Source organism: Podarcis bocagei (assembly GCF_964188305.1).
Source record: "Podarcis bocagei genome assembly, chromosome: 1".
In the NCBI taxonomy this organism is placed as follows: Eukaryota; Metazoa; Chordata; class Lepidosauria; order Squamata; family Lacertidae; genus Podarcis; species Podarcis bocagei.
The window spans coordinates 25,286,373-25,308,671 of record NC_138125.1 but is presented as its reverse complement, the minus strand read 5'-3'; the positions used below and the strand labels follow the sequence as shown (position 1 = coordinate 25,308,671).

Sequence of the window (22,299 nt, the reverse complement as noted above, 5' to 3'; positions counted from 1 at the left end):
CTTGACGCTTCTGTAGGTTATAATTTTCCAAATCAGATAAAATATACTTTATAGTGAATGTTTTATATATGTAAGTAAGATCTTACCTTACAACCCCTTGCCTTCACAGGAAGCATAAAAATTAAGCAGGAATATTAAAATATGAACAATATATATCAGAAATCTAGGATAAAGAAAACTGAAATTAATTCAATGGACCAAATATTTGTTAGCCGATTCTAAACTCACATTTCGTATTTAGGCATTAATACCCAAGAACGAAATACAGTAAATGCATCAAGTCTAAAGGCATTTGTGTGTAAAATTCAGTGCATGTCTCTGTAAAATATTTGTAAGCAGAGGAATATTCTTTTCCGGGATGTCACTTCTGACTGTTTTCCAAAAGATGGATCTGGCATGCATGTTTGCTTCAGTTCAACCACAGTTCAAAATGTTAAGTGAAAATTTGCCCACAAATATTTAAAGCTGCAGAATTAAACATGCCCACTTAGATGCAAGGACTGAAGATGCCTCTTGCGTACACTTCGAAAATTATTTGGCAATTATTAAAATTATTGTTTAACCCTACCTACGTCTCAAAAATTCCATCCTTTCAAATCTTCAAATATCTCAGTGCCTGGCTGCCTGGCTGCAGTTCTGGTATACAGGTAACTCGGATCAAGGATTACATTCCGGGGAAGGCACATATACACAAAACTGGATATATTTGAGCCAGCTTCTTTGAACTGCCCCTGCATGAGCAATATTACCTCCCAAAGCCAGTGCACCCAAATGGGTCTTAGCGTTCTTTGCCCAGCAAGGCAGGGAACTTACCGGGCTTGGGGAGGCTCTTGCAAAATTTGCAGGGTTGTCCAAGATTTCGCAAGAGCCTCCGAGAGCTCAGTAAGCAAGTCTGAGAGCTTAAAAGCTCTTCCCGCATAGGTAAAACCCTGCACAAAAGAGTTTTTAAGTTATCCTCCTTCCGTGCTTTTAATTTGCATTATTTAAACAATGAACATTGAATTTGCACATGTTAACTGTTGCCTGCATTTACACAAGATCACAGTATAGCGGGGAGGAGGGAGTACATCTAGCACTGCATGAGTGTTAGTGCTGTCAGCTTTAATAGCACTGCTCACCTGATGGTGGTGGCAGTGAGGAAGTATTATTCCATGCACCCTTGCCCCAACAACAGAGGATCAAAGCTATCACTGACTATTTGTTTGCTACTACTGGTGTTCAGCAGCAGTGTATGTGTGTTATTTACTACTACATGTGAAAATCTTTTACTCTTGGCCAACATTCTTAGTCCGTGAAAAGTTAAATGGAAATACTATCCAATATTCAAGCACAATGGTTCAAAACCAAATAGAAAAAAAATCTCAGCCCCTTTTACACACACATGCCCCTTAAAATTCTATCTATTACAGTATGCCATAAAATTTCACATTTCCTCCCCAAGTTACCTTTCATCAACTGAAGGCTCTTTTAGCTGCAGATGAGGCTTGATTCCAAACATAGGTCTGATGTTGGTTGATAAGGCTTTGATGGTGTAATTAATTTCATTTTCTCTTGTGACATCACTGTCATATCCTAGTAAAATATTTATAACCACAAGAACTATTGGAACTTAGAAGTAGGTGAATTATTTATTAATTAATTTATTCTATTTGTATATAAGTGCACCAGAGACAACAAACAACAGTAGATAGGATCAAGACCAGCCCTTCAGTAAGTTGAAGGAGTACTTCAGTTCATGGGAAAGCACTTTGCAGAGCCTGCCCACTGATGAGGCAGGGTGAAGCACCCACCTGCCCCACTGCTTCCTCTTCCAGCAGAATGTCCCCCATCACCTCCTCCACCCACCCAGGGTACAGAAGACAAGCAGAAACACCTTGAGGAATGCTCTGGTTCTTGTCGAGTTTGGCAAGAGGGGGGCACCTGGCAACAGTGGAGGGGGGGCATGGCGAGAGGTCAGGGAATGGTACATTCCCATTTTGCCTCAGGTGGCAAAACGGGATGCCACCTGGCACTGAGTGTTTGCAGAAGTAGCTGCAATACTGTGAAAGTTCCTGCTGGTAGAATTTTTGCCAGTTTCTTCACTGCATGCAGCACCTACACAATGTCCTACACTACTGGGGTGTAGGAGTGTAGATTTCTAGTGGGCACAAGAAATCAGAAATTTGCCTCCCCCACTTCCATGAGCACAGCTCTGTTAATGGATATTTGGATCCCAGCCAACATAACATAAAATTACAATAAATATAATTTACTTAGGATTTTTAAAGACATTTAAAACAGTAAATCGGTTTTGCTAAATATTTAATTTGCACACATACACACTCACACAAAAAAAACCCCCTGGAGCTTTCAAACTGACATTCAGATTATGGAAGTTGCATTTATAATGGGAAGAATTAAAACTGCTTTATAAGATTGAAGTTATCTTAAAATGGTTACTTACCCCCATCTTCCTCAGAATCTAGATCAGATTCTTCACTGTCACACTGCCTGGTTTCTCGATGGCCCTCCATCTCATGGGTCCACAGCATTAAAGAGGTGTCTCCACCTCCAACACTGACTAATAAACTGTCATCATGAGTCCAACGAACATTTGTTACATGTGTGCTATGCGCCACATATCTCTTAAACTTCCCATATTTTCCCTGAATATGAAATATACAAAGAATGTAGAACATTTCATTCATTAGCATTTTTAGGCAGGGCTACAAAACATCTATATATGAGACAAAGTAACACTGAACAATATACTGGGCAGTAGTGGAGGGCCTGGTGCATCTGTGTCATTTACTTGACCTTCCTTTGGCTGCAATGCTGCTGCATATCAGAATGGGAAAAAGACAGTCCAGCATTCCTGTTGGCACTGTTGCAAAACAATCCTGGTATGCAACAGCAGTGCAGCTGAAGGGAGGTCAGCTGAGAGCACAGCCCTTCCTCACTATCCACTACTGCTATCCTACATATCTACATAGCTACTATTATTTCAATCAACATTTGATGATCTCCTTCTACCGGTCAACAATAGAAAGTGTCCTTTCATACTGCATCACGGTGTGGTATGCTGGTTTGACATCATCTGATAGGAAGTGCCTACGGAGGGTGGTGAATACAGCACAAGATATTATGGGCTGTCCCGTGAATCTGCTGGATGAAATAGCGGAAGAACGTTGCCTCAGGAGAGTGAGGAAAATTCTCAGGGATGATTCACACCCTGGCCGGCACTTTCTTGATCTCTTGCCCTTAGGCAGAAGATATAGAAGCATGATTAGTTGCACCAACAGGGTAAAGAACAGCTTCTATCCGTGGGCTGTTAGGCTGCTGAATGAAAAGATAACAACAGGGCAACTGACTTTTGGGTTTGGTGGGTATGCGTCAGTAAACGAGGGGAATTAAGACTAAGAGAGCTGAGTGGGGGGTGCTCGTGTAATCTCACTGTATACAAGTTGTACAAGAGACAAGAAAGTATTTCAATTATGGCCATACAAAGACAAAGGGAGTGTTTAATTAAAGTATAGAACACACAATTTCTCAGAAACAGAATGGTTTGCCAAATTATCTCCAAATCAGATAAACTCAACAAAAGGAAACAACGACGGGGTAGTTACAGGCTGCAGTATTTGAAACATTAATACCCTTTTTTCAGCACCAGAGTTACTCCGAACTCCAATGAACAACCCTTAACCACTGTCTCAGCTGCTGAGGTGTTATGGAATGTTTATGAACATTCCAGCATATACATGGACGTCTGCTGCACAAATTAACCAGGCAGAGGGCCTTCTCAGCAGTGGCACCCTCCCTGTAGAATGTCCTCCCATCAGATGTCAGGGAGATAAAAAATTACACAACATTTAGAAAACATTTGAAGGCACAGTCTGACACTGCTCCCCTTTATCTAGCCCTGACTCCTTAAGATTGCTGGAGGCAAACCCAAGGGAAGAAATAGTCATCCACTTTTTTTTCTGTAGCCTTGCCTCCACAACTATGTGTTGCAAAGCCATCTGAGATGTGATGCTAGAGGAATATCATTACTTGGGTTATGAGCTTGCATGGCCTGAGGAAGATGACTAAAGATTTTACTGGAACACCTCACACTTTCATTCCCCCCCCCCATTTTTTTTTAAAAAAACTGTTACAACAAAAATCCTGGAGCATTATTGGTGGGAAAAGCTGTGCAGTGGAAATGTGGTGTTAGATGTGTGATTTGAGTTGTTGGCATGTGAATGGGGGATTGTGTAGTATGAAGGGATGTCAATCATATTCTTCTTACATTTCTGTCTTTGTCCAGGAGCTAAGGAGTTCTTACATGAGAGATCTCCCATTTTATTTTCACAACAACTCTGTGAGGTATGTAAGACTCAAAAAGAGTCCTTTGGATACCAGCAGAGAAGGGCTTTAAACCCAGGTGTCTCTAGTCCAAGTCTAGCACACTAGCCTCTGATTTGATAAATACATACATGTTCTAAAATGAATATCTTCTGCCTGAAATAGCCACTAGGAGTGGGGTACTAGAATCAACCAGTGGGCTGGAACCTTAGCTCTATAAACCCCCATGGACCAAGTTTGACAGGTGTATCTATGTATCATCTAGAGTCACAATGATGTCAAGTAAACCATTTTTGCCCCGCAGTTTGAAATCAAACCAACTGGGCAAAAAAACTGTGCATAGTACTTTCCAAGTACCATTTGCTGACTGGCAGTGCCTGCAAAGCCCTTTTCATTCAAGCCCTGTCATCATATATGACACCACCTGTAGGACAGGTGGGAATGGCACAACTTGAATGTAACAGCCTGGCAGACCAAGTGGAAAGATCTGTTAGACCTAGTTAGGCTGTGGGCCAGAAGTTCCCTACCCAAGGGTAAAACAAAAGCAAAATGGTGACAACTAAGGCCTGCTACACATATGCATACACATCACTTGAAAATATACCCTATGTTGGACCGATCTCTGCAAGATGGTGAACGGAGCACAGATCTGATTGCTCCAACAGATCTGAGCCCTGTGAAGAGTCAGGGGGAAACGCCAAGGCATACCCCCCCCAAAGTCTTGCATATTGCAAAGAGCTCTCCCGCAATTCCCAGACCCCTGCACCAAAAGGCTCAGGAGAGTGGGGGAAAGAAGCAGGCTTGAGTGCAGTCTTGGCAGCATGCTCCAGCCACCAGCAGAGATTTTCCGTAACCAACATTCAAGCCAAGGGGAACGTAAAAAGATTAACTACTGAAATTAATTAAGCTTAATTCGGCGCCAGACGAAGGATTAAAAAGGAAGTCTATTCTTCGTCTTCTGGGTAATTAAAAAAGTGCAGGTGGAAAACTATTATCTTATTTGATATTTACAGTGTGGGCCTGCTGATGGGAGAATTGAAAGTAATTGAAACCCATTCTTTATTGCTTGACATTGCTACAGTATTTTAAAGCTGGCCATGACTTGGTATTTGTGTATGGAAAAGGGAACGTGGTGCCAGGACTCACAACATCTGAAAGTTCTTACGCTGCCCTTCCAAAGCTTTTCCCCGGTTGCGGAGAGGAAAGGTTAAGGCAAGTGAAATCTACTCTTCTTGGCTTGTTACTGATACTGGAGTATAAAAGTGGAAACTGGATTTTGAACTGCAGCCATCATTAAAACTGAACTCAGCAGAGGAGATTTGGATTAAGATAATTAAAGTACTCTGTTGGGGGAATATAAGAAAGACTTATCTCAGCTGGAGGGACCTACAGAGCACTGAATTCAGTTTCCTGTATATAAATTGGAATTTTAAGGAGAGAAAAAAAACTGTCAAGAGAGGTTGACATACCTATTTATAAGGATCTTCAAGTGCTGCAACTCTTCAATCCACCCTGAGACATTTCAGAAAATTGGATACTGAATTTAGTACTCTCTCTCCTGGACAATTAAGTGGTAACTCTTATGGATATATTGTTTGTTTTGGTCTCTTTTTTAAGGTAGATATTTGTTATATATGAATATCAACTTAAAATTTGGTTTTTATGTTAAATTGCATATGTGTATAAAGTAAACGGGTGGAAAGAAGAGGGATAGTGTGAAAGCACAGAAACTGTTACTGTTTACTGGGAACTTACATGGAATGGCCTTGAAACTGATAAGGTGGTGGTGAAAACTGGCTGTTTTGAGAACAACGGAAAGACGAAAATATGATAATGATTAAACGGTCAGAGTTGAGTCTGGACAGAAGGCCCAAGTACAGGACCCAGGGGATAAATCTCAATTTGAATTGGTGAACCTTTTTTGTGAATTGAAAAAAGAATTTATGAAAGAGATGATGGAAATTATGGCTAAAATAACAAATGAGTTTTCAACCCAAATGGATCAAAGCATTAAAAGGGTGACAGAACCGATTGAAATAATAGAGTCTTGGACAGGGAGAGCTGAGGAAGGGGATGTTCTTAGGCAAAAGTTGGAGCAGAAGCCTGAAAACTGGGAAAAGATGACTGATATTAAGAAAGTCCAAAAGAACAGGGTAGATTTGGAAATTTTGTGGTTTAGGCTGAAAGCACTTGAGGAGGTTGTGGTGGAGAAAACGAGGCAGAAAGTACAACCTCTGATACTGAGAGAAGTTTGGAGGAAAGGCGAGCTGGATTTGGAACTTGCCTCAACTGACAGATGTCTTCTGATGAAATTTAAGTACGCCAAAGTTAGGAAAACTTTGGGAAATAATCTTGGAAATGGTTATTGTTTGTGTGCAAAATATTGTAGATATTGGTACATTAGCAGTCTTTGATTAAACGCTTGCAATTAGTAGAGATGGGGATAAAATTAGAAGAAAAAAATAATAGTTAAGCACAGATTTGGAATGCAGAAAGTTATTTTAAATGATATTCTAGACACTTAAATGACATCTGTGTTAAATAATGGTAAATGATTTGAAGTGTTAGTAAGTTTTGATTAACTATGGGTAATTATTAGAAAATTGGGTAAATAATAGTTAAGCACAAATGTAGAATGCAGAAAGTTGTTTTAAATAATATTCTAGACATTTAAACGATATCTGTGTTAAATACTGGTAAATTATTTGAAGTGTTAGTAAGTTTTGATTAACTATGTGTAATTATTAGAAAATTGGGTAAATGGGCATGGAAATGAAAGAGAATGTTGTTTATATAAAGAACCAGGAGAGGGGATAAGGGAGGTCTGGAGATTCCTGGAATCGCGAATAAAAGGTTTTGAAAAGATATTGCTATACATGGGGATTGGGGGGTAAAAATGTTCTTTTTTATTGATGTTAATGTGGAATTAAATTGTGAAAAACAAAAAAAAATTATTTAACAGAAAATATACTCTATGTTGACTTACAGATGAGCATGTGAATTGTCTCCATTGAATTGCATTGTGTCTGAGAAAATGTGGTACAATATGAATGCTTGATCTGTAGTTTTGATCTGTGTTAAAGCTGATTCACATATACCAATGAGAGATAAGAATACAAGTGTATTTTCAATGATTGTAGGTATGAAAACAGTAGGACTTCGTTTAAGACTCATTATGCAAACACTGCACATTTACTTACTTTGGCAGGGTAGCGGAAAAGCTTTACAAATCCAAAATCATCTCCTGTTGCCAAAACTGTACTATCACTGGTGAGGCACGAAGCAGTTACATCTGTAACTTCTCCAATTATTGGCCAAATTCCTTCACAGCAGGAGCCTAGAACACTTGTCCAGGATGTCCAGGAAATTTTTTCTGCCTATAAAGATAGCCTGTTTGAGAAAGGATACTTATCCATAGTTATACATCTGATCTCAGAGCAAACACTGTTATCCTAGAGGTATACACTATTCACATCTCCCACTGAAATAATTAGATGTTACCTATGACAACTGCAGACAAAATGCTTTCAGTTTGAAGGAGGATCATATGGGTGTTTTATGAGGATGTGTTATCACCCAGTATTTGAGAAAATTTATTCCAATTACATTCTAATCTTCTTACCTTCCCATGTCTGACAATTAATATGACTATGACCATTAATACTGTTTTGAACTATGATAGAACACCGTGTGAACGATACTTTCCCATTGTACAGTAATACCTTAAATAATTTTTTTTTATCACTTGGGTTGTAATAGTTACTTTGACTAATTAAAGGCTGAGAGCCAGCATGTGAATACCATAAATGCAAACAGGAATTTGCTACTGTTAGCAATGCAGAAAGTTTATTGTTTCCATATCCAACAGCAAGAACAGTTGCTTGCATGGTTTGCTTTAATGTCCTGAGGATAAACTACAGGGAGAATAATTTACACTACTTACAGCACAAGCCTATGCAAATTTTCTAGGAAGTAAGCCCAGTTATGTTCAGAGGTTTTTCTTTCTCTCAGGTAAGTGTGCAAAGGACTGAAGCCTTAATGTGCTTGTGTTCTTCACTTCTATTTGTAGGACATAATTTGGGAATGTTTTCTTTATATAAGGAAATCTTAAAGATTCCCTGACGTACCTTGACTTCCTGTGTCTTGCTAGTGATTAGTATAAACCATACTTTTGAATTTAATTCATATAGGTGAGTTTCTTAATTTCCCTGAAAGTGCAACACAGTAATACTCACTATTCTATTCTAATCTATTCTGGTCTTGTAAATCTATTTCATTGCTTGTTCTTAGTTTCTAATAGTCTGATTCCAAGACTTGCTGTACCACTAAGAAAACATTTCATTTGAGGAATACTGACCAGTGTGCCACAACAATGCAACAAACCACAGCATTAAGCAGAGATACTGGATTTTTTGGTGGTGGTGGTGGGGATATTGACAACAATTTCATTAAGCAAGGAAATAAAATTATTTGGTGATAAAAAGCATTTTCAGATTTTGTAGGGGGGGGAGCTGGTATTGCAAATGAAGACTCTATCCTTAATGGCATCTGATAGGACATTTGTAAAATAGGTCTGCCTAGTAGGGTATTGGGATTTAAATTTTGGATATCTTGAAAAGAGAAACTGCAGGATTTACTTTTGTGGCTAAGTCTTTGTCCTTCACTAAAGAAATATATATAAGGAGGAAATTCCACAATTTCTTTTACATATTGACAAGGACCAAAACAATAAGCCTGAACCGTATAGTCTGCCAAGGTCACAAAAACACTATCACATTTGGTAAGGCAGAATTTAGATGTCGCTCACTGAAGGGATTAGAGCAGTGTTTCCCAAACGTTTTTGGGCAACGGCACACCTGCTTACCGGAAAAAAATCTCGCGGCACACCACCATTAAAGCCCCGCCCCGTGACGTCAGCGCGCAGCGTCACGCCGGGAGGGACGCACAAAAGTGAACGTTTTTTCCCTCCCCCTTGCCGGGGTGGGAGGAGGCAGCAGAGCGAGGGCAGCTGAGGCGGCGGCGGCAGCTGAGGTGGCGGCGGCTGCGATAGCGGGCGGAGGAGGAGCCGTCGCCGGGAGTTGCTGCTGCTGCTGTTGCTGCTGCTGCCCGGACATGCCGGCCTCCTCCTCCTCCGCTGTCTCGCGCTCCTCCCTTTTGCGCGCGCTGCCCCGCCGCTCGGCACCACCACCGCGGAGCCGCCCCCGGCTCGACGCGGATCCTCGCCGCCGCCGCCTCTCGCCCGCCTCCCTCCCACGGCACACCAGCCGGTGTCTCACGGCACACTAGTGTGCCGCGGAACACCGGTTGGGAAACACTGGATTAGAGTTCCAGAAGCTTTGGAGTTTTAGAACAGCAACTTTTGCATTGTACCACTAGGTGGACCTCAAGTCCCACCTGATGTCATCTTACATGCACAAGCAAATAACATACAGGCAGAGACCACCACCCCCTTTACACACATTCAGTATGTGTGCAACCGTGTACTGTACAGTATATGCGCATCATACCGAACCAGGAAGTGACCCAGAAATGTCATAAATATATCACTGAAATGTTACTAAAAGGTGGGGGCAGGGTGGTGACGGAATGGGTTGTCTGAAGGCTTTTTCAATAGGTTTCAATTATACACGATTTCACCAATGCATGTGGTGCTTCGGAATGTAACCCCACGTAAATGTGGGGCTGCCTGTAGTGCCTTCAAAATTATGTAAATGACAAAAAGAAAATACAGATATTATTTACAAAATTGTATTTGAACTGAATGGAAAATCTTCTTACCTCTGTACTGGGAATTATCTGTTTTTTCCCCCGAGGAGCTTCAAAAAACAACTGTTCCTTAGCACCAGTGTTGACTTGTAAAAGCTTGCCTAAAAAAATGTTCACCAAATACAAAATCTTATTGAAGACTTTTTTGTTTGTAGTTTGTTTACACAATATTTATTAATTCACTTCTTATGAAAATTTGTGAGAAATTCATCACTACCATTTGGAAATGCTGCACAAAATTCATGCATAGTTTACACTTTCTAAGCTACAGAAATATAGTCATTTTGCAGCAATTGTATTTCTTACCTCTTACATCCCAGTCAATGTGTGTCACATAACTGGAAGAGCCCTTGCAGATTCCAACCCGCTTACTGCTCATTACATTGTAGATATCTACAAACGTATCATACGATGCTACAGATAAGTATTTTCCAGCGCCTAAAATGCAATCATAAGGAGATGAATACTTTCCCAAGTAACCTGATTTTCTACAAAAATAAATGTGAATCACATAATCTTTGGAAATGTCTTATTTGTAGTTTTGAGGTATGGTTTATGTTTCATGCTATCTTGTTAGCATTTGATTGCAAATTATTGCAAACCTATGCCAAGGGGAGGGGGGAGCAGCCCGTAAGTAAAAAACAAAACAAAAAAAAGCAATTACATATGGAAAACAAGTGAGGATAAATACTGAGGCAATGGGTATCTCTAGATAAGCCTTATTATTGTAAATGGGTTGTTTACAATATGTCATTGGGAAATATTTTACTTTTTTAATGTATTCAATTTCCCCCAGGAAGAGCAGATCTTGATTAATGGGGAAGAGGGAATACAGGCTGGCATTTTGATACCAGCAATGTTATTGCATGCAAGAGGAGTACCCATCCCACAATAAATATCCATCTGGAAGAATATTATGAAGAACAAAATGTGACATGGACTGCAGATGCAGATACAACCTTAATTAATCTTCAGTTACTACCCAACCTAGAAGTAATTTATGAGGGGTACAGACTTAGAGAAAATAGGATTCATGAGGCCAAAAGCATTCTATTGCCAATCTCAGAAGGCAAATTCATACACTTTGAAAAGTGTTTAATGAATATAATGTTATGCGGGGGGTTGGGGTTGGGGGGGGTGTTCAGCCTTCATGGTGCCTTCATGATGTCCTTGTAATTACCGGGATCCGGGATCCAGCAAGGGTTAAAATCTAATGCACGTAAAATGTGGGCTTCCTTTAATTCCAATATATTCCAAGAGCTCTTTCCAAAAGAGCCAACATTTTCCAACATCCACTTTCTTAAAGATCTCTTCTCTCCTCAGCATTACAATGTAAATGTAAGGAGCTTTTAAACTGTCCAATATTTATTTCCTCAAATTTTAAGTGGCCTTACTACCTTCTCTCCCTTGCATCCCGCAGTACTTTGTATTCTCTTCTTTGGTTCATTTTATTAACAATTTTTTAAAATAAAAAAATGTCTTTAACTGTGCATTTGTTGGGGAAAGGATACAGGTCAGTGGCAGAATGTATATTTTGCATGCAAGAAGTCTGAGGCTCAATTCCTGGCATCTTCACTTAGGGCTGAAGAACGCCCCTGTCTACAACCTTGGGTAGCCACTGTTAGTTATATAGACTATACTGAGCTAGATAGTCTGACTCAGTATAATAGAGCTTCTTTTTGATATGTGAACCCAGCACTTGGGGACTCAACCAAGACAATTTCTCCCCAAAGTGGTGTGATTCAAGATTTCCAATTATGTCCAGAAAATCCTCCAAGCATACAGCTCCATGAGCATTCAAATAAGTGCACATGTGTTAGGTCTGCAACACTTTCCCAGCCAGCACCCTTACAGCATAGTAATCTTAATTCTGAAAAGGCCTGAAATTGACAGCAATTGAATGGGAAAAATCATGTCATAACGGCATTCTACAATTCTGAGTGACTTATCTGAAGCCGATTACAGGCAGTTCTCAATTTGTGTGTGTTTGATGCATGTATGATTACAACCGCTGTGTTTGACACTGGAAGAGGGCAGGGTGGGGCAGGGTGGGCTTACAAATGCTCCGCTAATGCGCAAGATGACCCAGAATGTAACCCCTATGTAAATGGGGGGTTGCCTGTACTTACCAGGAGAAAATCGTATATCTGAAATAACGTCCTTCCTATGATGAAAAGAAACAAGATCCTCCAGAGTGTCTGAATTTACTATTAAGAAACTTCCATCATTGAGACCTACTGCTAATGCCTTCCCGTCAGGAGAAAAACAACAAGATCTTCCCCCTGCCAAATGCAAAGAGACATATTTTAGTTCTAACTGGAGGCCTGCAGGCATTATTTTGATGGAAAATGTGATGTATTATTATGTTGCACTTTCAAGTGTTCAAACTGTTACATATACTTTCATTGATCCTTATATCTCTATAAGGTAAGTCAGTATGAGGGGTATTATTATTATTATTATTATTATTATTATTATTATTATTAATTGCAAACTCCTCACACAACTCGCATCTAAATTTGGGTAACGTATTTCCATATTACATTTTCAAAGGTTTAAATCTTTTTTACATTTTATTGTTCTAATACTAATATTATATAACGCAACTTCACTTACCGTATTTTTCGCCCTATAAGACGCACTTTTTCCCCTCCAAAAATGAAGGGGAAATGTGGGTGCGTCTTATGGGGCGAATGCAGGCTTTCGCTGAAGCCTGGAGAGCGAGAGCGGTAGGTGCGCACCGACCCCTCTCGCTCTCCAGGCTTCGCGGACCTCTCCTCAAGCAGCGGGAACGTTCCCACTGCTTGGGGAGAGTTGCCGGCATCCCGAAGCCTGCAAGCGCTGATCCCAGCACGTGCAGGCTTCGCGGATCTCTCCCCAAGCAGCGGGAACGTTCCCACTGCTTGGGGAGAGTTGCAGGCATCCCGAAGCCTGCGCGCGCTGATCCCAGCACGTGCAGGCTTCGCGGATCTCTCCTCAAGCAGCGGGAACGTTCCCACTGCTTGGGGAGAGTTGCCGGCATCCCGAAGCCTGCAAGCGCTGATCCCAGCACGTGCAGGCTTCGCGGATCTCTCCCCAAGCAGCGGGAACGTTCCCACTGCTTGGGGAGAGTTGCAGGCATCCCGAAGCCTGCGCGCGCTGATCCCAGCACGTGCAGGCTTCGCGGATCTCTCCCCAAGCAGCGGGAACGTTCCCACTGCTTGGGGAGAGTTGCCGGCATCCCGAAGCCTGCAAGCGCTGATCCCAGCACGTGCAGGCTTCGCGGATCTCTCCCCAAGCAGCGGGAACGTTCCCACTGCTTGGGGAGAGTTGCAGGCATCCCGAAGCCTGCAAGCGCTGATCCCAGCACGTGCAGGCTTCGCGGATCTCTCCCCAAGCAGCGGGAACGTTCCCACTGCTTGGGGAGAGTTGCAGGCATCCCGAAGCCTGCAAGCGCTGATCCCAGCACGTGCAGGCTTCGCGGATCTCTCCTCAAGCAGCGGGAACCACCGCTGGGCTCCCACGGCTTGCAGAGAGCTGCCTGTTTGGGGGCTGGGGTCGGGGGAAGCTCGGGCTGCCCCAGCCCCGCGCCTGGGGGGAAAATAATTTTTTCCCTTTATTTCCCCCCCAAAAAACTAGGTGCGTCTTATGGGCCGGAGCGTCTTATGGGGCGCAAAATACGGTAGATTCTAATATGAGTGAACAGCAAAATGTTTGCAAATTTTGATGAAAAGCACCATCATCTTACCCTTCTTCAGTTTTCTAACAGCAAGCATGCAATGGCTGGGGGACAGATCCCATATTCTTAAGGTTTTATCATCACTTACAGTGGCACAAATAGGTAAATGAGGATGGGTAGCTAAACCCCAAACTTCTCCTTCCATGTGACCCTATAACAAACAAAAAACAATTCAATTCAATTTGCTATATTACAAACAAGAATTAAGAATTGATTAAAAAACAACAGAGGATGCAGCCAACTTATTAAACCACACTAAAAATTATTATGAGTTCGAGGACTGTAAATTACTATATTTTATTGATTGTAAATAAAAAATCTGAACTTGTTTTCACAGTGCTTCCCAAGCCAATTGGTGGCCCGTGGGAAGTGCTGTTCAAGGTGCTTTGAAGACACTACCAATACCAGTAGCCTGTAAAGCCCCTTTCTGCAAGTTCCAGCTTTACCTGCCCCACACCTAGGCATGGCTAGACTAAAACAGCCTCAAGGGCTCGGTACAGGGGCAAACCTAGGCTTTAGTTCACCCAGGTCAAAGACCCAGTTTGGAACACACACACACACCCAACACACATTTGCGTACATACACACACACAGGCTGGGAGCATCAATGGCACCCCTCTGGAGGCTTCACCTGGGGCAAAAAACCTGGCCACCCCCCACCCCATAGATACAACACTAGCTTGGGAAAGCTAAAGGTTCTCCACTCCTGACACAGACATTACTATGTAACTGTTCTATATTTTAAGAACTTGTACTTGAGCTTGTTTTTCCCTCCTCCCTCCCATTCCTTTTTCCTCATACATCATGTCTTTTTCAACTATGAGTTTGAGGGAAGAGACCGTCTTACTAGTGATTTTTGTAAGCTGCTCTGAGAGCCTTTTAGGCTAAACGGCAGGTTATAAATGCCCCCAATAGACAATCAAACAAACCCACCTCATCCCCATCCCCTGCACAGTTTTGCCAATCTTTTAAAATGGATTTTCTTCTTCTGAAGGTGATGAACATGGGGGGAAACAAGAGAGATGACTGGACCAGTATCCAAGTTGCCAATCAGTAAGTTTGTCAAATGCTGAAGGCAGGAGAAAGCCGGAAATGTTTGTTTGTACACAGCCACAGCCTTACCACATTGATCCTAAATTGGCATTTTACACCACCAATTATGAAACATTATTATAGCAGCTGTACTTTAACATTTCAAAACTAAAAATGTTTTTTAAAAAGAGAAATATATGGTTAATATTTACTGTACCTGAACAAGCAATGTTATTGGCCCACTTTTATCAACTTCCAGTATTTCACCATTCTTTGTGCCCACTAAAATATGACCATGTCCTAATGATATGGCACGTATAGAAGGGTTATCTTCTAAAAGGAGACCTAAATGAAAATATGTATATATATAAGAGCTCAATTTTGGATGAAATCACTATTTTAATTGGAAAGCTTATTTAATTTCTGACATAATCCTGGCTTGAACAGAAAGTTCAGACCTCCCAGTCTCTCTCTCTTAACTTTGGCTTCTGTTACGCAATCTAGTGCACACTTACCTGGAAATAAGTCCAGTGGAACTGAGTAGAACTTATTTGGGAGTGGAAATATATGGGTTTTCTCTTTTCAATCCACTTTTAAACATCTTCCTCCTGACAGTTACAAAGGGCCATATTCTCCCCCCCAGCCCCCCCCGATCTGCTCTGGAGGTCCAGGAGAGCCCCCAGAACAGCATATGGGGGAAGGAAAGGGAAGATTGTTTTGTCAGTCAAGCAGAGATGCTTGCATTGATTGAACCATCTCCTTAGCGTGATGTAGAATACAACAACAACAAAAAACAAATAAACGGTGTCTTAGCTGAATCCTGTTTCCAATTTTGCTTTGACCCACATGATAATATACAGAAAACAATATATAGAACAGCAATCTAAGCTTTAACAAAAGTTCAGAGGCATGATGAATGAACTAAATAAATAAATGTTACCTTTGGAGCCAGGGGCCAAGGCAGCCCTTTTGATGGCATATGTTTTGAGACACCGTTCAAAGGTGTCATCCCAAAGAGCCACAACTCCATCCTTGCCTCCAGTTACAAATCCCTGAAAACATTAGAAATATTAGAAAGCAAACAGCAGAAAAGTTCTGTGGTACAGTAAACTTTAGTATGTTATTTAAATATGAATCCTGCTCATCAATCATCCCAGTACTGCAATCTTGGACAGCATATCTATATCAATCCTCATTATCCATACTTCTGAAGTCATGCAGAACAGTAAATAAATATGAATATGGCCAAGATGCATATTATTTAACTCAGATTAGCAGGGGTGATATTTCAGTGATGATTCCAGCTTCATTTTAAAATGTGTTAGAAATTCTATTCAAATCACCAAAAAAAGAGATTTAACCTTAATTGTCCTGAGAACAGTGGGACTACCTGTGTGCTTTCAATTTATTTGCACAAGTATTACTTTAAAACAAGCTGGTTAATTTCTTCATTGTAAAAAAATCATCCATATTAGACTGTGCAGCATTAGGGGGCACTAGAAAGCTTTCAAAAGCACTTCATTATATGGCAGGTGGTTCTCTTGTTAAAAAAAAAGAAGAAATCTTATTGGGCCTGACAAAACACCAAGGTGTGCCTAAAGTAGCTCTTTAGATATTGGCTATACATTTTTAAAAGTACAATAAATTATTATTGATCCATTTTCAATATAAGCCACTCACTTTTTCTAGTGCATGCATACTGAACACAGGGCCATCGTGTGCTTTCACAGTTTTTATGAGGAAGAGATCTCTCCATATGCATACATCCCCCGTTGAAGTTCCAGAAAATGACATCTCTTCTGTCCAGCCATAAACTGCACACATCATTGTATCAATCTTCCCCATTGGACCTACATAGCCCTTTTTCCCAATCAGTCCACCACCTTAAATTAAAATTAAATAATAACAATAAAAATAATTATTCGGTATCTCTACGAACCTAACTATGTATCTGTATGGGTGTAATTTTCTAAAAGACGATACAGGAACATTTTTAATGAAGTTTAATTTACTTTTTGTCACTTTAATTTATTAAACATGCAATTTCTTTTGTTCCAAAATTGAGAGAAAATGCGTACATAAGCAAATGGACTTAAGACAGCACGATAGCTCAGTTGGTAAAGCACGAGACTCTTAGGACTCAGCTAGATTAGTAAAGTAAAGGCGATTTTTATGCATTGTATATGCGATATAACATTGTGCCACCAGATGTCACTGTGGAGTCCAGTTTTTCTCTACCTGTAAATTAATAACGCGTTTTACTGAAACACTTCTTTGATGTGTTTAGATCCAGCCTCAGGGTTGTGGTTCAAGCCCAATGTTGTGCAAAAAGATTCTTTCGTTGCAGAGAATTGGACTAGATGACCCTCATGGTCTCTTCCAACTCTACGATTCTATGACTGTAGTCTTATGCACACTTAAGGATAAGATAAGAACATTAAGAGCTCTGCTGGGTCTGACCAAAGCAACGTGTTTTCACAATGGCCAAACAGATGCCCATGGAAAGCCTGCAGGACAGGAGCACAGGAGCACTCTCTCCAATTGTGCTCCCCAGAAACTGATATTGAGGCATATTGATAGTCTTCTCCACCATGAGTTTGCCTAATCCTCTTTTAAAGTCATCCAAGTTGGTGGCCACTGCTACAAGAGAGATGCAAATAATTAATCTGACTTGTCTTACCTGCTCTTCGCCAGAATTTTATGTGTTTCATTCCAGCTGTAAGAAGTTTATCAGGCATGTAGGGGTTAATCTTGACGACAAATATCTTATCTTTGCTCCCCCTAGAACAATATACAAAATATTTTGACTTTTGGTTTGTGGGGAAAGCTTTCTCCGTGGCAATAAAGTTAAGGAAAACAAAAATCTTGGGTTGGACCAGATGAGCTTTGAGGTCCCTTCCAACTCTACCATTCTATGAATTGTCCACACTCAGTAGTGAATCAATGTGTTGGGGGAAATGGAAGAACTGTCTATTTTTTACTTTTAAAAACATGAGGATTGATCCAACACAATGCGGTGTTTTATTTTTGGATTTTATTGTATGCATGTGAATTAAATGGTTCACGACGATTACAGTATATTCAGTTATATTTCAGTAACTTTTTCAAGAGGTTTTGGATCATGTTTACAATACAGTTATGGTATAGTCTGGTATGGTAGACTCTGAAACACTACTTTCACTAGCCTGTATTCAGTATTAAGAATACCTCTGCTCTACTGACACTGTATTTTTACTTTAAAAAGCCTAGTTCACAAACTCATAAATCAGAATACACAATCGTGTTGAGAAATAGCATTATGAAGCAGGTCTCAGCCTGCTAAGAAACGGTTATCTATGTCTACATTAAATGACGCATATAACACCTTCCTTTGTTAATAAAGGCTATAAGACTTCTGACCATCACAGTGGTGATGAGTTATGGTGGCTTCTAGTATCAGCCCTTTTATTCATATTATTTACTCACTTTGTGGACTACACCTTTTGGACAGGGCCCAGATCCACAAGATGGCTATTAAATGAAACACCATGTATCAGAGCGCAGATCTGGTTATCTTCTTGCACTTATTGGAGTGGGGGCGCAAAAGTATGGCCTCCCACTGGGTACTCTTATCCTACATCTGGGAATGTAGTACTTTGGTGAGTGGGTCCAATGCACATACAGTCAAACCTCTGTTGTCGAACGTAATCCAAGACCGTTCGACTTCCGAAATGTTCGACAATCGAAGATCAAAGGGCAGTTGGCAAAATCAATGGAGAAAAAAGAGGGGGAACTCCCTGGAAGCCGTTTGGCTTCCAAAAATCATTCGAAAACCAGAGCAGTTACTTCCGGGTTTTTGGCATTTGGGAGCCGAAACGTACAATAACGGAGATGTTCGGGAATTGAGGTTTGACTGTATAATGTACATATAAAGTCAAAATGCGCTTTCAATTCCTGGATTAAATGTAGGGTATCATTCATGCAATTCACACCTATGCCCTAGGCATGCTGTACAAGGGTCAGCAATTTTTTCAGACCTTGTCCCTCTGTCCCTCAGACCTTGTGGAGGGCCGGACAATACATTGAAAAAAAATATATGAACAAATTCCTATGCCCCACAAATAACCCAGAGATGCATTTTAAATAAAAGGACACATTCTACGCATGTAAAAACACACTGATTCCTGGACTGTCCGCAGGCCAGATTTAGAAGGCGATTGGGCCAGATCTGGCCCCCAGGCCTTAGTTTGCCTACCCATGTGCTATATCCATACTTTGCTGTCCAGCGGCTCAAGAAGACACAACCTCACTTTCCCACTGTGTATAGGAGAAGGTCATTCAAACCTCCTCAAGAGTACTTGTACTTTTCATTCTGGCCACTTATGCCTTGATTAGTTTCCATAATTAAGCTAAACTCTTACCTGACTGATGAAAGCTTCTCTCCTTTTCTCCAGTCCCAAAGAACAATAGTGTGATTGTCATCTATTCCAACGGAAGCTAACCGTTTGCCATCCGCTGTAAAAGAAAATCATAATAAGAATGATGGGCATAATCATAATTCTGTAATCAGCAAGGTGTTTATCAATTGGTGTTAATGTCTATGGAAATCTCCTTCATGTTCAAATCCTCATTCTCACTCATTTTTGTATCTAAGCAGCAGCTATATTGATTAGGGTATACTCTGTATACCCATATTTATTCTTTTCATGTCTTTTTCATGTTCATTAGGAATATCACTCATTACCACTTTCCCAGAGTCCCTCCAAAATTGGACGTTTGATTCTCCATTTCCTCCTTTCTAGGCTTTCTACATACTGACTAGCAATCACTGGACACTATTAAAATATATATTAAAACATATATATATTTGATCTGTATGGAGTCAACTAGTTCTGAACGGACTATACTCTCCTAGAATTAGGCAAATGAGTACCAAAGACAGGGACATTCCAGTGCTGGCCACAAATTTATGTAATATGACCCCTAACCCGACCTCGAAGGACACAGGGCACCTTTATTAGTGACTTTTACCACAATCATTTTTTTTTCAAGCCCAAGTCAGATTTTCTACAGCATAATGAGAGGAAAGCCTGAAAATGAGGCTAATCTCCTCAAAGCTAAGAGCAAAATATTGCATTTGTTCTTATAGCAATGTAATAGTGATCAATTCTTAGGACCTAAAAAGCTGTGTCACATTTCCAACAACTATAGCTTCCAAGTCAAAAGATGATCATTCATAAATACCTGAAAAGTCAACAGCACAAACACCATATTGATGATAGCCCTTTAGCACAGACAGTGGTTTGATTGTCTCTGTATCCCAAATATGGATTGAGCAATCACGACCAACCTTAAACAAAAGAGATTGAACACATTATGCAGAAAGAAAACTAACCAACTAAAAAAACTCCAAGAGGTATAATGCTTATTTGTCCATAACATCCATTTCATGTTTCTTTCACATGGTTATAACACTAATTTGGATACAAGAAATAAAATTATGGTTCACAGGTCTCAGACTATGTTCTTATTCTGAATGTTAGCTATGTGTATAAAGAAGAAGAAACATGCAGGGCTATTAAAAGAGCACCCTTTTCACCTTTGTTTAATCAAATTGGGGTTAATTCAACTGAATTCAATCTTTTGCAAAATGTCACATTTTATCAGTATCTTCATCAAGCACATTCTATACTATAGCTACAAATATGAATGCTCCTATTTCAGATATTCTATAAACACTAGCTATTCTATACTTCAATAGTTCCAGTGTCCACATGAGGGCACTAATGTACACGCAGCTGCTTTAGCATACTTTGATGTAAGTCATGTAATGAGGAATCTCCCAAAAGAGGAAAACAGCATTCCTCTATATCAGTGTTTCCCAACCTTTTTTGGGCAAAGGCACACTTGTTTGATGAAAAAAATCTCGCGGCACACCACCATTACAGCCCCGTGACGTCAGCGCGCAGCGTCACGCCGGGAGGGACGCACGAAAGTGAAAGTTTTCAATTTTTTCCCCTCCCCCTTGCCGGTGAACCTCCAAGCTTTGGGGGGGGGGAGGAGGCAGCAAAGCGAGGGACTGAGGGACGGCGGCAGCTGAGGCGGCGGCAGCTGTTGTTGTGGTGGTGGCGGCGATAGCGGGCGGAGGAGGGGGCGGCGGCGGGGCCGAGGTGGCCGGCGGCGGCGGGGGAGGCGGCGGCGGGTGGAGCAGGAGGGCGGCCGAGGCCGGTGAGGGAGTAGGGTTGCCCGGGGCTTGAGGAGCCGTCGCCGGGAGTTGCTGCTGCTGTTGTTGCTGCTGCTGCCCGGACATGCCGGCCTCCTCCTCGTCCGCTGTCTCGCGCTCCTCCCTTTTGCACGCGCTGCCCCGCCGCCGCCCCATTGGCTGGGTCCTGTCAGCTGATCCTGTGTGTGTGTGAGGGGAGAATGGAGAGAGAAACCTCGGCACCACCACCGCGGAGCCACCCCCGGCTCGACGCGGATCCTCGCCGCCGCCGCCTCTCACCGCCCGACTCGCCCGCCTCCCTCCCACGGCACACCAGCCAACGTCTCACGGCACACTTGTGTGCCGCGGAACACCGGTTGGGAAACACTGCTCTATATAGAAGAAAGCTGGAAAACTCTTGCAGGGAAAAGTATGCAGTAGTGCATGATGCAGGTATAAAGATTTTGCAGAGGGATAGTAGCCATGTTAGTCTCTTGCAGCAAAAACAAAAGATATTTTTGTTAGTCTTTAAAGTGCCACAAGACTTTGTTTCACACTTCCAGCATAAGCTCTTTCATAGTTGAATAAATCTATGCCTACTTGTTTTTACTCAAGTAACCAAGCTGAAACCTGTCTTCTACAACTGTACTGCTTTCACATGCTTTTCACAGAGGCATATTCCACAGATTTATGAAATATAAATTTATAAGCTCACTAAAACAACACAGGATTTCTAGTTCTCCTAAACATGAATCCTACCTGGCCTGTTGCCACATAGTCCTTTAAGGGATGAATAGCAAGACACAGAATATCATCATCATGACCCAAATAAAAACGTTGTGTGTTCTGCTGCCGATTGTATACTACACCCACTGCTGCAACATGGTACACAATTTCTCCAGTCTGAGTGTAAAATAAATTACTGCGACAGTCATAGCCTCTGTAACTAATAAAACAGTTAGACATTTAGGCATCATGACACAGTACAATCAACTAAATATTTTAGTTTTTATAGTTACATACTGCAAAATGATTTTGATAGTTCCATCAAAAGTACTCCAAAAGAATAAAAATATCTCTAGTATGGGAGAACAGTAAATCAGGCAAGGTTACATCAACAATTTCCCCCTTCAAGTGATGATTGTAGGAGGCATAAAGAAATTTGAAAATAACTTGTATGGTTAAAAATATATTTCAATGTTTTTCTCTGTTTCTGGAGGATAAACTAAGAATATTATGTAGCTGGTCCTTTAAAATGTTTATTTATTTAATTAAATAT

At 41.1% G+C, this 22,299-nt stretch overlaps 1 protein-coding gene across 16 annotated transcripts in view; it reads right to left on the bottom strand.

Moving 5' to 3' along the window:
* Positions 1-22,299, bottom strand: part of EML5 (EMAP like 5) — a 100,750-nt gene that overhangs the window by 29,019 nt on the left and 49,432 nt on the right. For 10 of the 16 annotated variants that reach the window (XR_014002459.1, XR_014002460.1, XM_081171910.1 and 7 more), the window contains 15 exons: positions 21,780-21,966; positions 20,063-20,168; positions 19,240-19,333; positions 17,520-17,620; positions 16,520-16,722; positions 15,780-15,891; positions 15,057-15,184; positions 13,817-13,958; positions 12,219-12,371; positions 10,396-10,527; positions 10,102-10,190; positions 7,524-7,700; positions 2,444-2,645; positions 1,446-1,572; positions 87-101 (listed from right to left, as the gene is read on the bottom strand). Coding sequence is in view for 12 of the 16 variants with exons in the window: in XM_081171910.1 (XP_081028036.1) it covers positions 87-101; positions 1,446-1,572; positions 2,444-2,645; positions 7,524-7,700; positions 10,102-10,190; positions 10,396-10,527; positions 12,219-12,371; positions 13,817-13,958; positions 15,057-15,184; positions 15,780-15,891; positions 16,520-16,722; positions 17,520-17,620; positions 19,240-19,333; positions 20,063-20,168; positions 21,780-21,966 (1,968 nt within the window). In the remaining 4 variants the exon portion in view is untranslated. Of the gene's footprint in view, positions 1-86; positions 164-1,445; positions 1,573-2,443; positions 2,646-7,523; positions 7,714-10,101; positions 10,191-10,395; positions 10,528-12,218; positions 12,372-13,816; positions 13,959-15,056; positions 15,185-15,779; positions 15,892-16,519; positions 16,723-17,519; positions 17,621-19,239; positions 19,334-20,062; positions 20,169-21,779; positions 21,967-22,299 lie in introns of those variants that run through there. The other 6 variants (XM_081171913.1, XM_081171917.1, XM_081171915.1 and 3 more) reach the window with 3 other exon arrangements.